Source organism: Dermochelys coriacea, chromosome 4 (assembly GCF_009764565.3).
Source record: "Dermochelys coriacea isolate rDerCor1 chromosome 4, rDerCor1.pri.v4, whole genome shotgun sequence".
Classification (NCBI taxonomy): domain Eukaryota; kingdom Metazoa; phylum Chordata; order Testudines; family Dermochelyidae; genus Dermochelys; species Dermochelys coriacea.
The window spans coordinates 57,970,622-57,992,284 of NC_050071.1; the positions used below are offsets into that span (position 1 = coordinate 57,970,622).

The 21,663-nt window shown below is 42.0% G+C and overlaps 1 protein-coding gene across 2 annotated transcripts in view; it reads left to right on the top strand.

Moving 5' to 3' along the window:
• ARHGAP10 (Rho GTPase activating protein 10) overlaps nucleotides 1-21,410 on the top strand; it is a 250,366-nt gene extending 228,956 nt beyond the window's left edge. For both annotated transcript variants that reach the window (XM_038400392.2, XM_038400393.2), the window contains 3 exons: nucleotides 6,215-6,355; nucleotides 8,331-8,422; nucleotides 20,483-21,410. In XM_038400392.2, the coding sequence (XP_038256320.1) occupies nucleotides 6,215-6,355; nucleotides 8,331-8,422; nucleotides 20,483-20,571 (322 nt within the window). In that variant the 3' untranslated portion in view covers nucleotides 20,572-21,410. The remainder of the gene's footprint in view (nucleotides 1-6,214; nucleotides 6,356-8,330; nucleotides 8,423-20,482) is intronic.
• The last annotated feature ends 253 nt before the right edge of the window (nucleotides 21,411-21,663 follow it).

A 21,663-nucleotide genomic window follows, 5' to 3' on the forward strand; every position in this document is an offset into this window, starting at 1 on the left:
AAGGCAGTTTCTCCAATTCTATCTTTAGTCTGAATTGTAAAATACTTTTTGACATACTTTTAAGTTTGTATTTCTTTCTAAATTTATAACTCGTATAACTCCATGCAAAAAAGGGAATTTTCCTAGTGATGTGTCTTCTCCCCTCTGAAACTCGAAGGGAAGTATCTTGTGACTTAAGCCATATAAATTATAATTGGATCTATTTGATATTCCTGGTTCTGAAACAGACTTTGGTGTGTGACTTCTGTCACATAACCACTCAGTCCCTTAGTTTTCTTCACGCCTAAAATGAGGATGATACTTTCCTGCTTCAGTGTGTTGTTTTTTGTAAAGCCCTGTGAGATCCTTGGCTACACGGCATGAAGAAGTGCAAAATATTTTATTGCTTTAATGAAGAAGAACAGCTGACCCAATGTGATTTCTTTTTTTTGTGTAGTGTAGACTCTAAAGCTGAGCCAGCCATCCACCTAGTTTCGTCCAGTGATCATTTGAAACAGAGGGATGTGAAATCACTCACAGCTGAAGGCTGAAGATGCATTTGCAATAGTGCCCCTGTAGTGAGTTGCCTAGGCGTAGGAAATGCTCTCTTTGGGATTAAACCTTTTGTAGATGAAGGTGAAGAACAGTAATATTCAGCCTCCTTAAAGAAGTAAACGTTTAAGAACAGAGCAAAAAATGCACAGAGCTCCTAAATGTTTATTTAGTGTGCCAGAGAGCTACTGTTGCTGCTGTTAATTATTTGTATTACAGTTTAGGGACCTCTTGTTCTAGGCACTGTACAGTAGTACTGTTCAGACCTCAGTAGCTCAGGAGCCAAGTTAGTGGTCAACATTACCCAAAAGAACCACAGTAGTGTGAATTTATTGTTTCATTTTCTGTAGTTCTATAAATTCATATTTAAACGGTATGATGGGAAATGTTTATATATATTACAGTACCAATATTATATTATTAATGTTGCTGCATTACAGTAGACACAAACTGTATTTCTGTGTGCCTGTTCTGAAACTGCACAAAAGAAGTTTGTATAATAGTGACCAGGGCTACATTTGACCATACTGTTTGTGTTTTGAGTGTGTCTCAGCCCGGTCAAGAACTCTGTTCTGGAGCCTCATGGCTTCACCAGAATATGGAGTCTCCCTTTCGCCTGCAGCCAGTTTCCTTCTCTCTTGCTGGTTTGGTAGGCAATAAGATTCCTTATTCCTCCAAAATCCTGTCCCATTTTGTTCTCTCTCCTTCTCCAGCTTTGTCTCCCTGACTCACCTAATCTCTGTGTTTTTAAACAGCTGAATTAACTCCTCACGTTTGTTCTCTGTTCTGGGGAAATTCCACTGCTCCAAACTCCCCTGCCTGAGATCACCTGGAATTAATTGGATTCTTCCAGCTCAGGCACCCTCTTTAGTATACTTATTGCCTTGCCAGAGAACAGTCATTAGAATGCTAACAAGCTCTTTTGTTTGTCTATAGCTTCTTCGAGACAGGGTGTGTGATATATGACAGGGTCCTTGTCAGCCCATGGTTAGTTTATTACATAATGAGAGTTAGAGTTATACATAAAGTGCTCATAAAATAAATCAGAATTCATAAGTTGTCCATAGACCGATTCCCCAAATCATCATGGAATGCCTTTCTGGATGTTTGTGAGCAGTGGGTTAGGAAACTAATGATAAAAGCAACGCAACAGTAAATCTCAGGATGGCTGAAATCCTGAAGAGGAAAACCAGTGTCAAAGGAGCTGTCAGGGGAAGGAGGAAATAGCAATGTCCTGAACACAACGAAAGTCTTGGAGATAATTACTCCTATTTGTCTGACTACCAAATGAATTCCCATCAGCCTTGTTATATCTACAATCAGTCAGCTTATCTCCCTGGAAAACTGAAGTGGTTCCTTTCTGTAGCTTTGGGTGGTGATGCAAATTCGCAATCTCTGTATAGGTGGCAGGTGGCTTTAATGATAGTCTTGAACCTTGTTATGTTCCTTCTGTGTGATTATCTGAGGTCTTTAAGTTATTTTAGAGGAAGAACACATTTAAACAGCTTTAAAAAAGACATGATCCAATTATACAGAAATCATACACACTAGTTGTGCTCATTTTTGTAGCCTGCTGTTGTTTCATCATTGTCACCCACTCAGTGACTGCAGTTTTTGGAGGTGTGTGGGGGTATTTGGCGTTTGTTTTAATTCTGCCATTTGTAGTACAAGGGCAGTAATGCCCACCATTTTTGCAACTCCATTGAAACAGGCACAATCTAACTTGACACTGAAGTCATGTGTTTCATACATGAAACGGGGTTGGCTGTCGCTTAGAATGTCTTTAAAAAGTGGGTTAGACAGCTAGAAACAGTGCAGTAGAATCACTGTGTCATATTATATGGGATAAACTGTATACATGCTGCCAGAGGGAGGGTTGTAAAATAATGGGCTCTGCATTGCAGCCTATTTTCCCCTTTCTCTTACAGCAGCTCTTTTCAATTCAGGGAATACAGTTACTCTTGATTTCTGGAAGAGGAACAGCCTTTGGTCAGCGGTTTGCTGTAGCGTATAGATATACATATTCTTTATTTTGTTTTAACTAAATTATTGTTTTAAAATGTTTTAGCCTAGGACAGCTGCTGTAGATGTATGCTTTAGATTTACCAGACTGGCATGAAAGATCATTGCACTAATGTGTTAGCTGCTCCACTGAGACTTCACAGTCTAGGTTTAAAGAAACCTCTGTTCCAGTGTTGGCTGATCCACTTCTGTACAAATGAAGAAGATTTATGCGTGCTGTACACGTTCCTTCCAAGTGGTGGTGGGTCTTTTTTCTTGACCAAACGAGAGAGTTCCTGCCCTTTGGATGTTGTCCACTGCTCTGGCTCAAACTACAACAGTAGAAACTGCATCCAGCAGTGTATCTTCCCTCCCACCCTCACCAAAAAGTCTGAGCTTTCATACAGTGAGAAAGTTTAATATGCATGGAGTGTGTTGTCTGGTGCTGGAGAATATTGGATGGCATATTGAATCAGAAATAACCAATAACTTTTGATATGTCTTATTGTAATAAACCATTTTAAAAGCACTTTTACATAGTTTTGTGTCAGTAATACAGTGTGATATGACTGACACAGGGCTGCCAAACCCTTCTATGAAACAAATCTATTTTCTAAAAAGTTAGAGTGTAGATTCTTTTCACAGGTTCTCTCTCTTGCTTGCTCTCAAGATAAGAGACTCCTCGGTAGCTTGTTTCCTTAGGAACCAGCCAGATAAACATCCAATAAAATCTTGTTTTCAGGAGTTTGTTTCTGAATATCAATATGAAATCTCTAGCTTATTTTCAGTATGGCTGTTCCTCCTTTCCCCTCCCCCCCAATTCTCTATACCAGACAATAACATTTCTTCTCAAAGAGAGATGATTGTCAGGGTTTTTTTCCACAGGAAACACATTGCATTCATTTCAGCCTTTAGGAGAGTGGATTTCTTTAACAGACTGCCTTAAATTTGAGATAAAATATACTAGTAGGTTTTTATTATTATCTTGGTAAACAAGGCTTTTCTTACAACTTTATCTTTAAATATCTTTTTTGGTAAATAAATTCATCACAAATATCCTTTTTTAAAAAAAATCCTATAGTAGGGGACTTGTGCAGCACAGCATTGGAAAGATTTTTTGTATTGAGTAAAAACTTCGGTTTAAAAATAGAATCAAATCAGTGGTTCTTTAAGTAGCCAAGTATAGTAAATAAAAAAGAAAATCTAAAATACAAGTAGGTCAGGTGGCTGCTTCATATTTTTGTTATTAGTGATTGTTTCACCATGTTATGTCCAGAAATAGGGTTTTTCATTGCCGCATCATAGACCATGAACTCTTGATCTGTAACCACAAGCTGAAACTGACAGGCGAATTCAAGAGCAGTACCGCAGTGCTTTCTCTACAGCTGAATCGTATTAAGAGAATACATCAAAAAGTGGGGGAGGGAGTAGCACAGAGCTCAGAGGTGCCTGCAGTTCTAAAGGTTTTTCCATTGGAAATATTGGATTCACACTAGGCTCCCAGAGAATATATCTACATTTGTATTCAGTTTTATACTGTGCCTCAGGTGAGGAGCAGTGCATTCTTCTTGGTTGATACACAACTGATCATCTTGTGTAGTAATTCACATAACATGAGACATACATATTGATCTGAGCATTTCATTTCTTCCCCTACCCCTCTCTGGACACTTTCTTCTCTCTCTCCCCCTCCGCCAACAGTAAAATGGAACCCATCTTTTATGTTGTATTCATCCTTGTGAATTATGTTTCTGGATGAGAGATTTTTAGTAAAAAATGTAAGTTTTGTTTCTAACCCCTCAACCTGATCGCTCCTCTCTCTCTCTCTCTCTCTCACACACACACACACACACACACACACACACACACACACACACACACACACACACACACACACACACACACACACACACACACACACACACACACACACACACACACACACACACACACACACACACACCCCCCTAGTTGTTTTTCACCGGTACAGCTGGTCAAATAATTAGAAACAAAGTAATACATTTGGTAGGGGGTTTTTTGTTTTGTTTTTTTAATCAAATATTCATGGATGAATATGTTCATTATTCACTGGTTGAGAGCCAAGGATTCCAAATCTGAACTGCAATTCGAGAAGGCACTTCATTTGGTAGAACATCCTTGAGTTGTTGGTGGTTGCTACATTTAGTGGTTTAAGTGGGTGCTGATATACTTTAATTTTGGCAATAGAGTAAACAAACCCAGAATATTTTTTTCCTTTCTCTATACTTTATATGGGTTTCAGAAATCAGCCTGGCACTGGTTTTAAAGTGGGAAATGTTAAAAGTAAATAAAAAACAATCAGTGTGATGTTTTTAAATGTTGGGCTCATTTAAATACAAACATACTTTAAGACGCTCATCAGATATAAATCAGCATTGAGTTATTGAAGTCTGCGAATCGGGACCTTAATATTTTCAGGCATGTACAAGTCTGCACCTTACTTAACCAGTAATGTAGTCAGATTAGCATAGTTAGCCCTGCAAGATGATTGGTGATGATGCCTGAATGAATGTTACCAACATGTTTGTCATTTGAACTGTGTTTTTACATAGGTGTTGCTTGCACTTCAGTGCCTTTATTCCAAAAAAGATACGGATGTTCATTTTTTTTTAACCACTTGGCCTTTTTTTGTGTCCTGAAATGAGATTCAAAATAGGGAGAAACTTCAGGTTTTTGTGTCTTTTAGTTTTTTAACATATGAAATTACAAGTAGTGTGTGCAGTATGTGGGAAGAACGGGAGCTTGTCTGTGTTTTACAGTCACAGAGTTTAAAACAAGTTTAACCCTGGTCAATAGCTATTCCTCTTTCTTGGCACATGTACACCTGATCATGCGCACACACAATATATAATATTCTTCGATGGTAAAGTCATTGGGACTTCTCATCAGCTCTCTTCACAGATGAGCACATTGTTTATGCTCAGCAAATAAGGTTATGAAGAAAGTTTGGGTTTCTTTCTATGCCAGATTTCATTGTGACTCATAAGTATACAAGTTACCATTTTCCAAAGATTCTGGTTGGTCTGAATCTTCAACAAACTGCCCAGGTTGTGTGGCCTCTCGATCTCAGTCCAGAAGCATCACAGTGAGCATTGTTCTAATATCACCATTGGGAGGGGCTTTGTTCTCTTGACATCTCCACAACTCCTGACAGAGGCCATGAAGGCCCATGCCATGCTCAAATGTGACACTAATGCTGAGAGCTAGCATCATGATCCCACCATTGTAATAGCTACAACCTCTTGAAAGCCTCCAGCTACACATGGCTTAGTGCAGTCCTGAAAAGATCTTAAAATAGATTTGTCAAAACTTGTAAAGGCGTAGGTAGTGGCAGCTCAAATAATAGCCTGCAAGATGTGGTTCCATTGTATCTGTCTTTATTACATAAGGAATTGGAAATGTTTGCATTTTTATCGAGTTTATCATCACTTTGAGAGATGTCTTTGTCCTGGGATATAGGGCATGTAGGAGAAGTACTTTGTCAGGACATTCAGAACCAGGGCTGGAAAATCAGTTCAGCGACCCCACTAATGTTGAGTTTTAAGGAGTTCAGTAGTCACAGAGTCCCACATGGAATGTTTCTGATGTGAAAGAGAATTGCATGCAAGTTATTAATGTAGCCCTGAAAAATTTCTTCCCTTAGCCCCAGTCAGACTCATTCATCGATGGTCTCATGGTTGAATACACAGTCCACCACAACACCTATCTCAACTACCAGAACTCCAGCACTGTCATCTTTCCCCTTCCCCACCTCTGCCACAGGGAGTGACAGACCAGCTGAAAGGTACAATGTACACTTCAATTTTTGTTGCTGTTTTCTTTACTTCCTTCTCTCTCTATCATTGTCCTAAGGAAAAAAGCAAACTTGGGTCTTAATGTACAATAGAACCTCAGAGTTAGGAACTGACCAGTCAACCGCGTACCTCATTTGGAACTGGAAATACACAATAAGGGAGCAGAAGAGATGGCCTTCTCCCCATCCCTCCCAAAAAAGCAAATACAGTACAGTACTATGTTAAGCGTAAACTACTAAAAAAAAAAAAAACAAAGGGAAAGAAGCATTTTTCTTCTGCATAGTGAAATTTCAAAGCTGTATTAAATCCAATGTTCGGTTGTAAACTGTTGAAAGAACAAGTATAATATTTTTTTCAGAGTTACGAACATTTCAGAGTTACAAACAACCTCCATTCCCGAGGTGTTTGTAATTCTGAGGTTCTACTGTAACACAGCAGTGATTTTCAATCTGGGGGTCCGCAGACTATGTCTAAGGGGTCTGGGAAAGATTCTCATGACCATAGAACAGTGGTTTTCAACTTGTGCTCTGGGGCATCCGCAGACTGTCAATGATTTCCAACGGGGTCTGCACCTCCCTTCAAAAATGTTCAGGTGTCTGCACATGACAAAAGGTTGAAAATCACTGTAATACAGAAACCACTGCAAATTCAAGAATGTAGCCATTTGCAAGCAGAGAGATGCCTCATACTACTCAAGGTGGTAGTTATAACTGCTTGGGGAATAATACCAACTGTGTAAACTGTCTTGAGTGGACCTCTACTTCTTGCTCATAATGTATCTTATTAGCTGTTTTCTCAACAATTTACTATATTGTAGGTAGATGGTCCGTTCATCAAAACACAACTCCACCTGTATTCCTTTGCCTTCCATATCAAATTCAAGCTTCTTGTCCTTGCCTTCAAGACTCTGCATAATTCTTACACTCTCCATGTCTCTACTTTCATCTTTTTCTCCTCACTCCTTTTTCCCCCTCAATCTCCTCTCTCTCTCTCATCATTGTGCCTTCTTCTTTGTTTTCCCTCAGCCTTATGCGCAAGATGCACTAGGCCTCTATCACCTCATCTTTTCCTTCTTAAACAAAGGACTGCTGTACTACTAACTTTGCTAAGGAAAGCAGTCAGACATACTAACAAATCCTCTATGCCACTTTGTCAAAAATTCTGGTTTTGGCCACCTGTTACACTGTGCTACAGCTGCATTGTCCTTTTGACTGCAAGTTCATTGGGTCAGGGACAGTGTCTTCCAATTTTTTTTGTACAGTTTTTTTGCTGCAAGGACTCAACAAATGATGAATTAATCACGTGGTTACTTTGTCAAAATAATGCATTGTAAAGCATCCAGTTACTGTTTGTTTAGCCAAAAAAGCTCTAAGATTTCTGGTCTTGGTAGCTTCAGAAGTGCACAGTTCTCCTGGAAAAATATGCAGTGATATTTCATTATCAAACCTCTTAAATACATCTCTAGAATACTGTCCAAAATTTTACTTAGGACAGAACATGTTCTGTGGTTTTCTAGACTGTTGTATGGTAAGAAACTACAAGAACAGTTCAAATACAGGACTGCATACAGGAAGACTGAAAACGTGAAGTTGAAATTCCCTGAATAAATGGGTCTCAATATCTAAAGATTATGATTTTAAGATTAAGTACTCTATCCTTTACCTAATGTTTGTTTCATTGCTGATTTCCTTGGGCAGTGTTTTACTTAGTTTGTTTTTAAAAGTGAGACATGCACAAGTGTGTGTGCATAGCTATGATTACATGTACAAACTGGATATGCACAAGTTCAAATGGCAAGCTGTGAAATGAAATTGTGCTGTTGGTGTATGCAAATTAGGAACACGCAATTGTGCACATGAAATTCTGTGCTTAAAGTTCTGAAATTGGGCCCCAAATGTGTTATAAATGGAAATTTGTTTCTTTTAGCCATTGATAAGTATATTTCATTTTATGTCACACTTTCAGTGTTCTCAACAGAAGAGCAAGAGCAGTGTATCCTTGTGAGGCAGAACATAGCTCTGAATTATCCTTTCAAATAGGAGCAGTTTTTGAAAATGGTAAGTACTCTGTACACACAAATGTTAAAACAAGCAAACTGAAAACCCTCCTAAATGGCCTCAGACAAAAATACATTCATAACTATTAGTGATATGCTAAGGTGGCTGACTACAAATAGTTTGGGACCTAATGGATTTCTGGCATATTGATACACATTTTTTTGGGCATGTATTAGCACACTGTGGTGATGATACTCTAGGCTCAGGTGAGGAGGCACTTGCAATTGTGTAGAAATGCTGATTTGGCAGCACAGAAAAGCATCTCTGTATGTGAACTTTCTTTTTCACATACTTAGTTTTGTTAATTCCATGAGGCTTTGTGTTGAGGCATCATTTTCCTAAGTTTACCTCAGGATTTAGAGCAGGATAGGGATTTTTTGGGGGAAGGGGGCAGGGAGGAATGGTGAATATATGTATATGAGCGGTAAGTATGCATTATGTGGGGCCAAGTGATGGTGTATGTCTACGCACACAAATATACAGATAAATATGGATGTCCATAAAGAGATCCTCATTTTGAGGGCGTACTTGCCAACCATCCTGATTTGTCCTGGGCATCCCAAATTTAGTTCATCTATCCTAGCTTCCCATCACCTGCTTCTGTCCCAGGGACACTGAGTTGACGGAGATTTTCCTGTAGTTCTGCCCTTGTGCTAGCAGGGGCTATTATTTAATTCCTGAAGATCTAGGTGGGGACTGGACATGTCATCTACCCCTAAAAACGCCAGAGAAGGAGTAGCCAGCCTGGTTTCTCCCCACCAGGAAGACAGCAGAGCATGGGGGGACGTGGAAGCAGGGGCTGTTGTGAAGGATTTTAAATGTTATGTTTGGCAGTTATTGCCCTATGAATGCAATGTACTATGCACATTGAAAAGCATCAAATGATAGCAAGAGTACCCCACAACTGCCTCTGTTACAAGGGCTTGATACATGGTGTCACATTGAAAAAAACCCAAAACAAAATTGCTCACCCAAATTTTGTGCAGTTTGAAGCTCCCAAGTTATTCTCTGAAAATTCTGTAAAAAAATGCTGAGTTCTGTGTGCTGGAACAAGGAGCACACTGATCCAGAAGAGCCTGGAAATTCTTCCCTTGGCAAACATACCTGGTACCTCCTAATTTATTCCCAGTTGTTCAACTTGCTACTAGTGTCAGAAAGTTGGTATGCGCTGTGTGACAGATATCAGAACTCTGCTGTCAAACTGGGAGGGTATATCTAGCATGGTCTCACAGGGGTCAGTCCAGGGTCCAGTCCTAATCAATATTTTTTCATTAATAACTTTTTGGTAATGGAGTCAAGAGTATACTTACAAAATTTGCAGATGACACCAACCTGGGAGGGGTTGCTAGTACTTTGGAGGACAGAATTAGATTTCAAAACAACCTTAACAAATTGGACAATTGGTCTGAATTCAACAAGATGAAATTCAATAAAGACAAGTGCACTTAGGAAGGAAAAATCAGATGCCAACTACAAACTAGGGAATAACTATGTGGTAATACTACAGAAAAGGATTTGGGGGATTATAGTGGATCACAAACTGAATATGCAATTGCAAAAAAGGCTAGTATTGTATTAACAGGAATGTCATATGTAAGATATAGGAGGTAATTGTCTGCTCAGCTGGGCACTGGTGAGGCTTCTGTTGGAGTGTTGTGTCTCGTTCTGGGTTCCACACCTTAGAAAAGATGTGGACAAACTGGAGAGAGTCCTGAGGAAATAAATAAAAATGATAAAAGATTTAGAAAACCTGACCTATGAGGAAAGGTTAAAAAACTGGGCATACTTAAGTTTTGGGTGGGGGAAGACTGAGGGAGCACCTGATAAGTTCTTCAAATAGTCTGTGAAAAAGAAGATGGTGATCAATTGTTCTGCATGTTCACTGAAGGTAGGAGAAGAAGTAATGGTCTGAATCTGCAGCAAGGGAGATTTAAGCTAGACATTAAGAAAAACTTTCTGTCATGTTAGTAAAGCTTTGAAATAAGCTTCCAATAGAGGCTGTGAAATCATAGAATCATAGAATCATAGAATATCAGGGTTGGAAGGGACCCCAGAAGGTCATCTAGTCCAACCCCCTGCTCAAAGCAGGACCAAGTCCCAGTTAAATCATCCCAGCTAGGGCTTTGTCAAGCCTGACCTTAAAAACCTCTAAGGAAGGAGATTCTACCACCTCCCTAGGTAACGCATTCCAGTGTTTCACCACCCTCTTAGTGAAAAAGTTTTTCCTAATATCCAATCTAAACCTCCCCCATTGCAACTTGAGACCATTACTCCTCGTTCTGTCATCTGCTACCATTGAGAACAGTCTAGAGCCATCCTCTTTGAAACCCCCTTTCAGGTAGTTGAAAGCAGCTATCAAATCCCCCCTCATTCTTCTCTTCTGCAGACTAAACAATCCCAGCTCCCTCAGCCTCTCCTCATAAGTCATGTGCTCTAGACCCCTAATCATTTTCGTTGCCCTTCGTTGTACTCTTTCCAATTTATCCACATCCTTCCTGTAGTGTGGGGCCCAAAACTGGACACAGTACTCCAGATGAGGCCTCACCAGTGTCGAATAGAGGGGAACGATCACGTCCCTCGATCTGCTCGCTATGCCCCTACTTATACAACCCAAAATGCCATTGGCCTTCTTGGCAACAAGGGCACACTGCTGACTCATATCCAGCTTCTCGTCCACTGTCACCCCTAGGTCCTTTTCCGCAGAACTGCTGCCGAGCCATTCGGTCCCTAGTCTGTAGCGGTGCATTGGATTCTTCCATCCTAAGTGCAGGACCCTGCATTTATCCTTATTGAACCTCATTAGATTTCTTTTGGCCCAATCCTCCAATTTGTCTAGGTCCTTCTGTATCCTATCCCTCCCCTCCAGCGTATCTACCACTCCTCCCAGTTTAGTATCATCCGCAAATTTGCTGAGAGTGCAATCCACACCATCCTCCAGATCATTTATGAAGATATTGAACAAAACGGGCCCCAGGACCGACCCCTGGGGCACTCCACTTGACACCGGCTGCCAACTAGACATGGAGCCATTGATCACTACCCGTTGAGCCCGACAATCTAGCCAGCTTTCTACCCACCTTATAGTGCATTCATCCAGCCCATACTTCCTTAACTTGCTGACAAGAATGCTGTGGGAGACCGTGTCAAAAGCTTTGCTAAAGTCAAGAAACAATACATCCACTGCTTTCCCTTCATCCACAGAACCAGTAATCTCATCATAAAAGGCGATTAGATTAGTCAGGCATGACCTTCCCTTGGTGAATCCATGCTGACTGTTCCTGATCACTTTCCTCTCCTCTAAGTGCTTCAGGATTGATTCTTTGAGGACCTGCTCCATGATTTTTCCAGGGACTGAGGTGAGGCTGACCGGCCTGTAGTTCCCAGGATCCTCCTTCTTCCCTTTTTTAAAGATGGGCACTACATTAGCCTTTTTCCAGTCATCCGGGACTTCCCCCGTTCGCCACGAGTTTTCAAAGATAATGGCCAAGGGCTCTGCAATCACAGCCGCCAATTCCTTCAGCACTCTCGGATGCAATTCGTCCGGCCCCATGGACTTGTGCACGTCCAGCTTTTCTAAATAGTCCCTAACCACCTCTATCTCTACAGAGGGCTGTGGAGGTTCTCCAGCTGTGGAGGTTTTTCTGAAGAGGTTGGACAAACACCTGTCATGGACGGTTGAGGTTTACTTGGTCCTGCCTCAGCACAGGGACTGGAACTGATGACTTCTCCTAGTCTTTTGCAGCCCTACATTTCTCTGATGCTGTGATCTTTGGGGACCATTGTATTAAGTTAATTAACGGTTTATATATGACTGTGTTCTACTCCATGGGGGAAAGATAACCACAGCTCATTCAGGAACTAAAAGACAGTGTGGGTGATGAAGCTGAATCACTGGGACTAAACAATTCCAGAGAAGGTTCACCCTGTGAGGTGGTTTGCATATACTGGGTTTTCCAGAGACTAGGTAAGAAAGAAAGGGCTTTTGACATAAAACAATGTTTTTTCAATCTTTTTTCATTTTGAATGGAGGTGTGGACCCCTCTGGAAAACTTAGTCTGTGAACCACCGATTGAAAAACACTTTCTATGGTAACAACAGCCTTTCGCTGACCCCTTAGACATAGTCTGCAGACCCCAGGTTGAAAACCACTACTATAAAAGGATGAGCTTGAACCAACTAGTGGCCTTCTTTCTGATCAGCCAATGGACCGGACCTTCTGCCACAGTGGGTCCCCCGGCCTTTGCAGAAGGGTTGGAAAGAATTTGGCCTAGTAAGGACCCATAAGACTGATGGGTAACTCCTGGTACATTTAAATCTTTGTTTTCATTATGTTTTCTCTGTAACCTTAAGAATAATTTGCTTGCTTAGAAAGAGCAGAGTGGTGACTTATAACTGTGGGCAATGCACTGTTGTTAGTGAGCCCTTGGAGAGAAAGCAAAGCACAGGCATTGGCCAAGAGGCAGACTGGCTTGCTAGGGATATCATAGTGTAAGGCAGAGACCTGTGTAGCATAAAAACCTCTGGTCAGAAGGAGTAGGACAAGAATCCCTGCCCAGAGTCAGTTGATGGCTGGAGACCGGAGACCTGACTGGGTGCTCCTGGAGTGGACCATGGAGGGGGGATACATGTGCAGTTACCCTGAAATTTGACACACTGTCCTAGGGGAAGGAGGGATTAAATTGTGCGCAGCCAAAGTATGCTGGCTGGTATGTGCTTAGAGTGACACACAGACACCAAGGAAGATTCATAGATTCATAGATACTAAGGTCAGAAGGGACCATTCTGATCATCTAGTCCGACCTCCTGCACAGCGCAGACCACAGAATCTCACCCACCCACTCCTATGAAAAACCTTACCCATGTCTGAGCTATTGAAGTCCTTAAATCATGGTTCAAAGACTTCAAGGAGCAGAGAAGCCTCCATCAAGAGAATCTCTGCAGTGTGCCCCTAACACAGGGGGAATTCCAAGTTCCCAGCTTAGATCCAGTAGGAAAAGGAAAAAAGTACACAGACTAGAGCAGCTAAAAAAAATCAACCCACAGGCATATTTTTTTAAAAAAAGATAGCTAAATATGGCCCATATATTCAGCAATGCATCCTACTAACTGTTATATTGGACCAAAAAATGTGTGTGGAAAGTTTCTCAGAAACTAAAAGCTTTTCATCACCTCCCTTTCCCCAATCCCACCAGAATGTTCCTTCTGAGTTTTTTAACAAGCTGGAATAAGTGGGGAGTTCAGCAGAATGTTTTTTTCACTGCATAAGAACCCTCTCCTCCCCCCCATTAAATTAAACTTAATTTAAGCAGAAATATCGTATATCACAAACTCTTGTTTGGCTGTGCAGAGACATATTCCCCCAAACAAGTTTGCTCCAGGTTTCAGTTCTGTGTGTTACAGTAGACGAGAAGATCTGGTGCCCCCAGTCACACTCTTCTCCCTCCAGTACTCTCAGTAAAGGAATGTGCTTGGTGGACGTGCTTCCTGTCACAGAGCTGCCTTGCAGGCAGATCACGTCTGCATCAAGTTAGGTGGGAGACCTTTTAAAGAGAAATTAGCTAAATGATTGTTCTCTTCAAAGTCTCTAATGCAAGTTATTTTAATTTACCATTTTTTTTAACATGACTAGGAGGGATCTTCATCAGACAGAGATCCACATAGAGGAAAAATCTGGGTTTTTGAAACAAATGGTGTACAGGGTGGGCTTTCTAACAGAACACCAAGGGCTGAATCCTGCCCTGTGTTGCACTCTCACCAGCTGAGTGGGGGAGAAGGGACTGTTGGGAGCTTCGTCCCCTCTCTTGTGCACTAATATGGCCACAGGCCAAGATTCTTTCCTAGTGCAAAGGAAGGGTCCTAGGAGTGAAGCCCAATTGCCCAAATCTAGGGTGCACCCAACAGCGCATGGTGTTTCAGTTACAGCGCATGGCCAGGCCCCCAGCCAGCTGGTACTTTATGTCTAGAGGGATAATAGGAGCCAGGAATTATGTTGCTGCTTTTTCAGAGCAGCAGTAAAGTTCGTTCAGCAGCACATCCTCTCTGCCTTGGCCTGCTTTGCCCTCCTGCTTTGCACCAGGATAAGAGTTTTGGGGTGAAATCCTTCTCACCCCGGCCGAATTCTGCCCTTGGATACATGGGTAGTGCTCTTAGCGGCAGACTGCTTTTGGACTATATCCTTTCTAAATGTTGGAGTATACAGAAATTTGTAGTTCGGGGTGGGGAATAAGAATGGGTTCATAGTGATAGCTAATTATAGCCTCACCAGTGGACTCACTGCTTTTTATTTATTTGGTTTGGTATCACGCACAATGTCCTAGATGCCAGGCAAGCAGAAAAGAAGGCAAAATTTATAATCTAAAAAGCAAGACAGGAAAATGGAAACAACAGAGAACTAATGCGGCTAGGGTGAGACTAGGCATGTCATAATGACAGTGTTCCATAATGATTCCCATTTGGACATAGCATAAACAGGCTTTGTCTGAATGGAAAGGTATTTAGGGGTCTCATGTTCTTCAAATATTTTAAAGCCATCTCCTTGTTTTTAGCCAGTCTTTGAAATTCCTTCAGAGAGGTACCCGTCTCTTCACCTATTATAGTATCTACCCCCTGGTGCATTTATACTGAAATCAGACTCCATTGAATCAATTCAGGTTCTTCACTTACTCAATTTAAATTCCCATATGCCCTAATAAGCCCCCAAATGAAGAATTAAAGTAATAATACATCAATTTTGCTGCTCTACCAATAACCTTAACTATCAAAGTGACAATGCATCAATCAAGTTGACATACAGCTAATATCAACCATTAAAATAACTGTTAAATTAGTGTCTGACAAAAGGTGTTGCTTCCATTAGGGTTTTATGTGTCTCACGCCCTCCTCCCCCAGCTCTGTCAGCTCTTGCTGTTTTTTCTGTCTTCCCCCTTCTTCTTTCCGTTTCCCCCTCTGCTTTTGTTCTTGGCCTCACTGTTATTAATCTAACAATGCTCTCCCATCAGTTATTGTCATGGACAAGTCCTTTTGCTCAGCCTGGCCCTAGACTGAATAACAGCCTTTCTTCCTCGAGTGCTTGCTCATGTCTATTCCATTCTAGGTACGTGCACAGTTGTCTGAGACTTTTGCCTTAGCAGTATCCAACTTGCCACAAACTAAATGTTCACACAGACATGACCCACAGTGGGTTAACTATTCCTGTTTTATTCCAGAATAAGAGCATCCAAAATATGCTAATAGAAATAGCTATTCGGGAACAACTCCCCATGTGGATAAGCCCTTGTTGACTCAAGCAGGTCTCTGGGTGGGGTTTCTTGCAGGTTCTCAACATAATAAGAACATAAGAAATGGCCATACTGGTCCATGTATTCTGTCTTTTGACAGTGGCCAATGCCAGATGCTTCGAAGAAAACAAACAGAACACTGCAATCACCAAGTGATCATCCCCTGTCATCCAGTCCCAGCATCTGCCAGTCAGAGATGTAGGAATACTCAGACCCTGGGCCTAAATAAGTATTTGCAATTAGGGTTGCCAGGCATCTAGTTTTGACCAGAACACCTGGTTGAAAAGGGACACTGGCAGTTCCAGTCAGCACCACTGACTGGGCCATTAAAAGTCCAGTCGCTGGTACTGCGTGGCTAAGGCAGGCTAGTCCATACCTGTCCTGTCTCCGCGCTGTGCCCCAGATGCAGCCAGCAGGTCCAGCTCGTAGACAGGGGGGAGGAGAGTCAGGGGGCTGCGTGCGCTGCCCCCGCCCTAACACCAACTTTACACTCTCATTGGCCGAGAACCAAGGCCAATGGTTGCTGCAGAGGCGGTGCCTGTGGGTGAGAGCAGCGCACAGAGGCTCTTGGCCCCCTCACCTAGGATCTGGACCTGCTGGCCACTTCCGGGGCGCACTGCCTTAGTCTCGCTGTGCCGCTGACCAGGAGCTGCCCAAGGTAAGCCCACACTCGAAATCCCTCAGCCTCACCCCTGAGCCTGGAGCCCCCTCCTGCACCCCAAAGCCCTCATCCCTGGCCCCACCCCAGAACTCTCATCCTCTCCCACACCCCAACCTCCTGCCCCAGCCAGGAGCCTCCCCCCGCACCCTGAACCCTTCATTTCTGGCCCCACCTGGGAGCCCCCAACCCCAGTTAGAGCCCTCATCCCCTCCCGCACCCCAGCCCAGTGAAAGTGAGTGAGAGTGGGGAAGAGCGAGCCACCAAGGGAGGAGGAATGTAGTGAGTGGGGCCTCAGGGAAGGGATGGGTGGGGCAGAGGGCGTGGCCTCATAAAGGGCGCAGGGGTAGGGTGTTTGGTTTTGTGCAATTAGAAAGTTGGCAAACCTATTTGCATTTAGAAGTAACACCATCTATTTAGCTTACCTAGGTAAAACTGGTAATATTGTAAGGGCCATCACCGTGCTATTTTTAAGGATAATTGTGGGATGAGTCTGTCTGGGTTTGTGTGTGTGTTTTAGCAGTTTCTGTGGCACTCCTTAGACTTTCACCCTGGAACCTCTCTCCAAGTTTGCCTCCACTATGAGATAATGAGAGCAAATTACAGGTACTGCAGTGGGTTTCTCAGCTGGTATTTCCACTGGCCCAGGAGGTGATAGCTTTTGAGAATTAGTCTTTGATCAGCACTGTGGTGTAGTCTTTCCGGGCCATGGTTAATGTCGCTGTGTCACAGTTCTTTTTAATTTCTTTGCCTTGTATTTTTTGAACTACAAATATTGTCCCTTCCTGTCCCGGGCCAACATATAACTTAACTCCTGTGGGATGCTTGGTCCAGTAATGAGTAGTTTTGAGGCCCAGTGCATAGTCTCTGCAGCAAGGTATTTTTAATTGAGGCAGATTTGAGAAAGTGCTAAGAACTGTAATTGTGGTTGATTGAGAAGAAATGACAGAAGGGGGACACCAAAGAGCTGCTCTTGAGCTGGAGATTTTCCTGAAAAACTGGAGCTGAACAACTTGGATTTAAAGAGAACTTTAATGGCATTGTGTATGATACCAGAACGACTGAGTCTGGTGAGATTGTTAGTGAATGTGTTTGTACAATATATTTAGGAAAAATATGAATGGAGAAAACTGGGACATCAAAGCAGGTTAAAATTAGGGCCTACTAGTCTGGGCACAGTTTATAACATTAGTGTGGTGATCTCACCATTATACTTACTTTGTCCTTTTCTTTAATCTTCACAACACCCCTGTGAATTTTATCTTCATGAAAGTGACATACCAATAATTCTGCCTGAGCCAGGTGTAATGCAGATGAATGGTATGCAAACTTCGAAAACACAGAGCTCTCTTGCACCTCACTACTGATCCTGTAATATCCCTGCTGTTCCATTTCTGGTTTCCTTGGGGTGAAAATGATATTTTTCACTCAAAAATCCAATTGTTAAATGATGGGGTCTGTGGGTTACATCCTAAAGTGCTGTATTGATTATTTTACACTAAAATCTAAATAACAGTTATTCATAAAATGGCTTCTAAAATTCACTCCTAGTGCTGCCAATCCAGTGATCTCATGTGGCTCAGCTAAGATCTCCTCTTCTGCAACAGTTTTAGATCTTCATCCTGTCAGGTGTCCTCAACTCCCAAGTGACTTCAACTCTTTCAATTTGATCTGAATGTATATGTACCCTAATTTGGGGTTGTTAAACTGGGCCTTTGAATTGTATACACTGTATGTCTGACACCCCCATCCCACCCCATTGTGTCTATATATTGATTTGCCCAAAATATTTTTTAGACTTTGAATTCCAAATTGCAAGGAAGAGTTTCACATTTATAGTTTTTTCTTTGTTTTTGTCTTGAGTTCATGTTCCTTTTTGATAAAAGTGAGCTCTGACTTTCACTAGCCAGTCTTGTGGTTATGTCCACCTCAGGAGGAGGGCCAGAGTTGTCTCAGCAATGTCAATGTTTGCTCACTGTGGTAGAGCTATAACTGGGGTGATGAAACTTTTGGAGGGAGGCTCAGTGGTGGTGTCAGAGTGTTGCATTTATAAATGAGTGCGTTTGTACTCTATAATCATGGAATGAAAGTGACGGAGGGAGGGCATGCTAATTATTAATAGTAATGTAAGTTACTGTATGTGGAGAGATTTAAAAAGGTACTTTTCTATGAACTGTTTTTCCTTTGGTAAATTTTAAATGAAAACCTTCCATTACAAAATGTGCTGCCAGATTACTGCTATAACTGTTAAAGTATCATTTTAAAATCTGAAGGCAGTTCTGCTATCTACATTTTTAAAGTCCTCTTCACACTACAGTTTTTATTTTGACAGCACTTGCCAGAGCAGTGAATAGTATTCACCTTGGGACAGAGGAAAAAACCATGCACATTGTACATTTTTCAGAAGTACACACGTGTCATTTTTAAGTGACTAAGGAGCCTAAGTGCCTACTGGCACGTCTACACTACAATAAAACACCCACAGCCGGCCTGTGTAAACTTGTGGGCTGCAGGTCTATAAAATTGCAATGTCGATGTTCGGGCTTGGACTGGAGCCTGGGCTCTGGTACCCTCCTGATTTGCAGAGTGCCAGAGTTCTAGCCTGAGCCCAAATGTCTACATTGCAGGTTTTATAGCCCTGCAATCCAAGCTCCATGAGCCAAAGTCACCTGACTTGTGCTAGCCCCTCCCCCCCCCGCTTCACATTCCTTAAACCTTTTGCAGTAAAACCTGATCTGACTTCCCCCACAGCTCCAAGCTTCCCCTTCCCCCCAAAAAGACAAGTTTTTGGTCTTGCTCTGTTCTCAACTGCTAAAACTTCCCCTACTGTACTTGACAAGAACTGTAACCACTCCCCACTAAGCTTATAAACACTGCTATAATCCCTGATAAGAGCCAAGATCTAACCTTCCTCCTGATATGGCACCCTGCAAGCACTTTCACTTTGTATCCTTCCCAGACCTTCCTTTCAAAACCCCTTCACCATGTCCTGATCTCCTAGGCTGACCACAAAAAATGTCCAATCTTCCTGCAACCAACCAACCCAACTAGATTTGGCTCTCATGCTCAATCCAGGCCTCTGGCACAGTGTTTCTCAAATACGGCCACTGGCTGCATGCAGTCACCAGGGGCTTTTCATGCGGCCACACCTCCTTCGCAGTGATTGGGGGTGGGGAAGCAGCAGGGAGACAAACAGGCAGCCAGTTTGAGTTTCCCACCTTCTCAGGGGTGGTGGGGTTCAGGCGTCCAGCTTCGGCTCTGGGGTGGTGGACTCTGTCCTCCAGCCACATGGCAGCAGGCTCCATCCACAGCTGCAGGGCTTTGGGCTCTGGCCCCAGCCCCAGGCTCACCACCCCATCACCCCTGGACCTCTGCTGCCTCCTTACCCACCTCCCCATCCAGGGCTTAATTTGCCCTCTGGCTTACCAGAGCTGAGTAAGTCTGTTGTGAAAAGTGGTATTTGTATGTTTGTTAATATCACTTTTCACTGTCTTCTAGTTATCAAGTCTGCTGCTGTGAAAAGTAATATTAACAAACATACAGGTATCACTTCTCACAGAAGGAGACTTACTAGCTAGCAAGTCATTAAAAAAGCAACCAAAAAAGCAAAAACCAAAAAAAACCAAAACCCCAAACGCCCCCAAATAAACTAAAAGACAAGAACATGCAAAGCACCTTATGTGTTTCTATTCGGTTTAGATCCAGTAAAGAATAGAGACAATTGTATATTGTTTTTATTATTAGGTTGCAAAAAACCCTACACAAATAAATTACATTGATTTGGACCTGTATATGAGCATATTTATTTGTTTTCCCTAAAGGTAATTAAGTATTTTAGGAAAAACTGTCACCAGCAAGAGTTGGTGGCTTGGTTCTGAGGTCACCACAATTTTTGTTGTGAGAACCCCTGCGAGTATGGCATGTCCTAACTCCTAGGTGGCACATACCAATATTTAAATGAGTTAATCAGAAACCTCCTCTTTTCCTAGCTGTGTTCTCCACACTGGTCTGTGCAAAAGGTTTAATGCTTTGCTGTGCTTTTTTCAGATACAAGATACAAGTTGAAGCTGCAAGTTTAATAGAAATACAGTGGAGACTAATAAAACCTTTTTCTTCCTTTTGTAGTGCAATTTTCCAGAGAACCAGGATGGCTTGAAGGAACTCTATATGGCAGGAGAGGACTTATTCCACAAAACTATGTTCAGTTTCTTTAGCTCTCTGCATTTAACGCCCAGAAGGTGTACATGGTATCCATGAATTTTTGTTAGTCACTTCTCTGCTTTGGTGACTGCTTTTAATCAAGGAAGAGCTAGACAATGGGATGAAGAGTTTAATCTGTATAAAGACAAAATGTTGCCAAATAGGAATTGCAGAGATGTGATACGTAAGGTGGGCTTTTTAGGGGGAGGGAAGGGCTGGAGGGGTAGTTTAATTTTATGAACAGGGTTTTACATGTGCAAAGCACAACAGCAATATGTTTGCAGGATAACCAGAATTTTAAGTTAGATATGTGGTTGAACTCAGACTCCGCTGTCATTTGGAGAAATGTTTAAAAGTATTTACATTGTCCTGGTGCTGATTAAATTGAAATTTGAAAACTGTATTTATATCCACTGTTAAATGTTGTCAATCCTCTATTTTTCTGGTTCTGAAATGTTATTGGGCAAAGAGGCTATTATGCTGAAGGCAAAGTAATATTCTGAAAGGGGAGAGGAAGTAGCTGGATCAGATTTATCAGATAAATAAAACCCACAGAGAGGGGGAACATGGATTTTCAGGTGTCTTGAAAATGCAGATGCCTTTATGCAATGTGTATAGCTTCATTTATATTATTTTCAAGACAGGATCCATTAACGTTTATTACAGGCTCCAATACCTCCTGGTTCCATATTGTGCAATTTTCGAAGTACAGGTTTGTCATCCAAAAAAAAAAAGCACTATAAATTAAATGTTATTTACTATTTGTCTCAATAATTGTCTATCTCTCATGTTGTTGAAGAATGATTTGCTCTGTTTCTATAAATCAGTAACTGAAATAAACTTCTCTTAGTTACTGGAAGGTGTGTGTGCAGAATCAGTAAAGAGGAAGGCACAGCTGATTCAGAACAGCTATGAGTTAGGGAGAACATTCCCCACAGCAAACAACTTACTTACTGCCTTCATTAACATCTGCTAAATAGAACTAGAGGGTAACATGCTGCATTGATTCTGTAGGATGAGCTCATTGCACACACAGGTCTCCCTGTATTCCCCCCACAAGCTCCCTGTGGGCCACCCTTCCATCCCTTGCTAGTGCAGGCACTCTG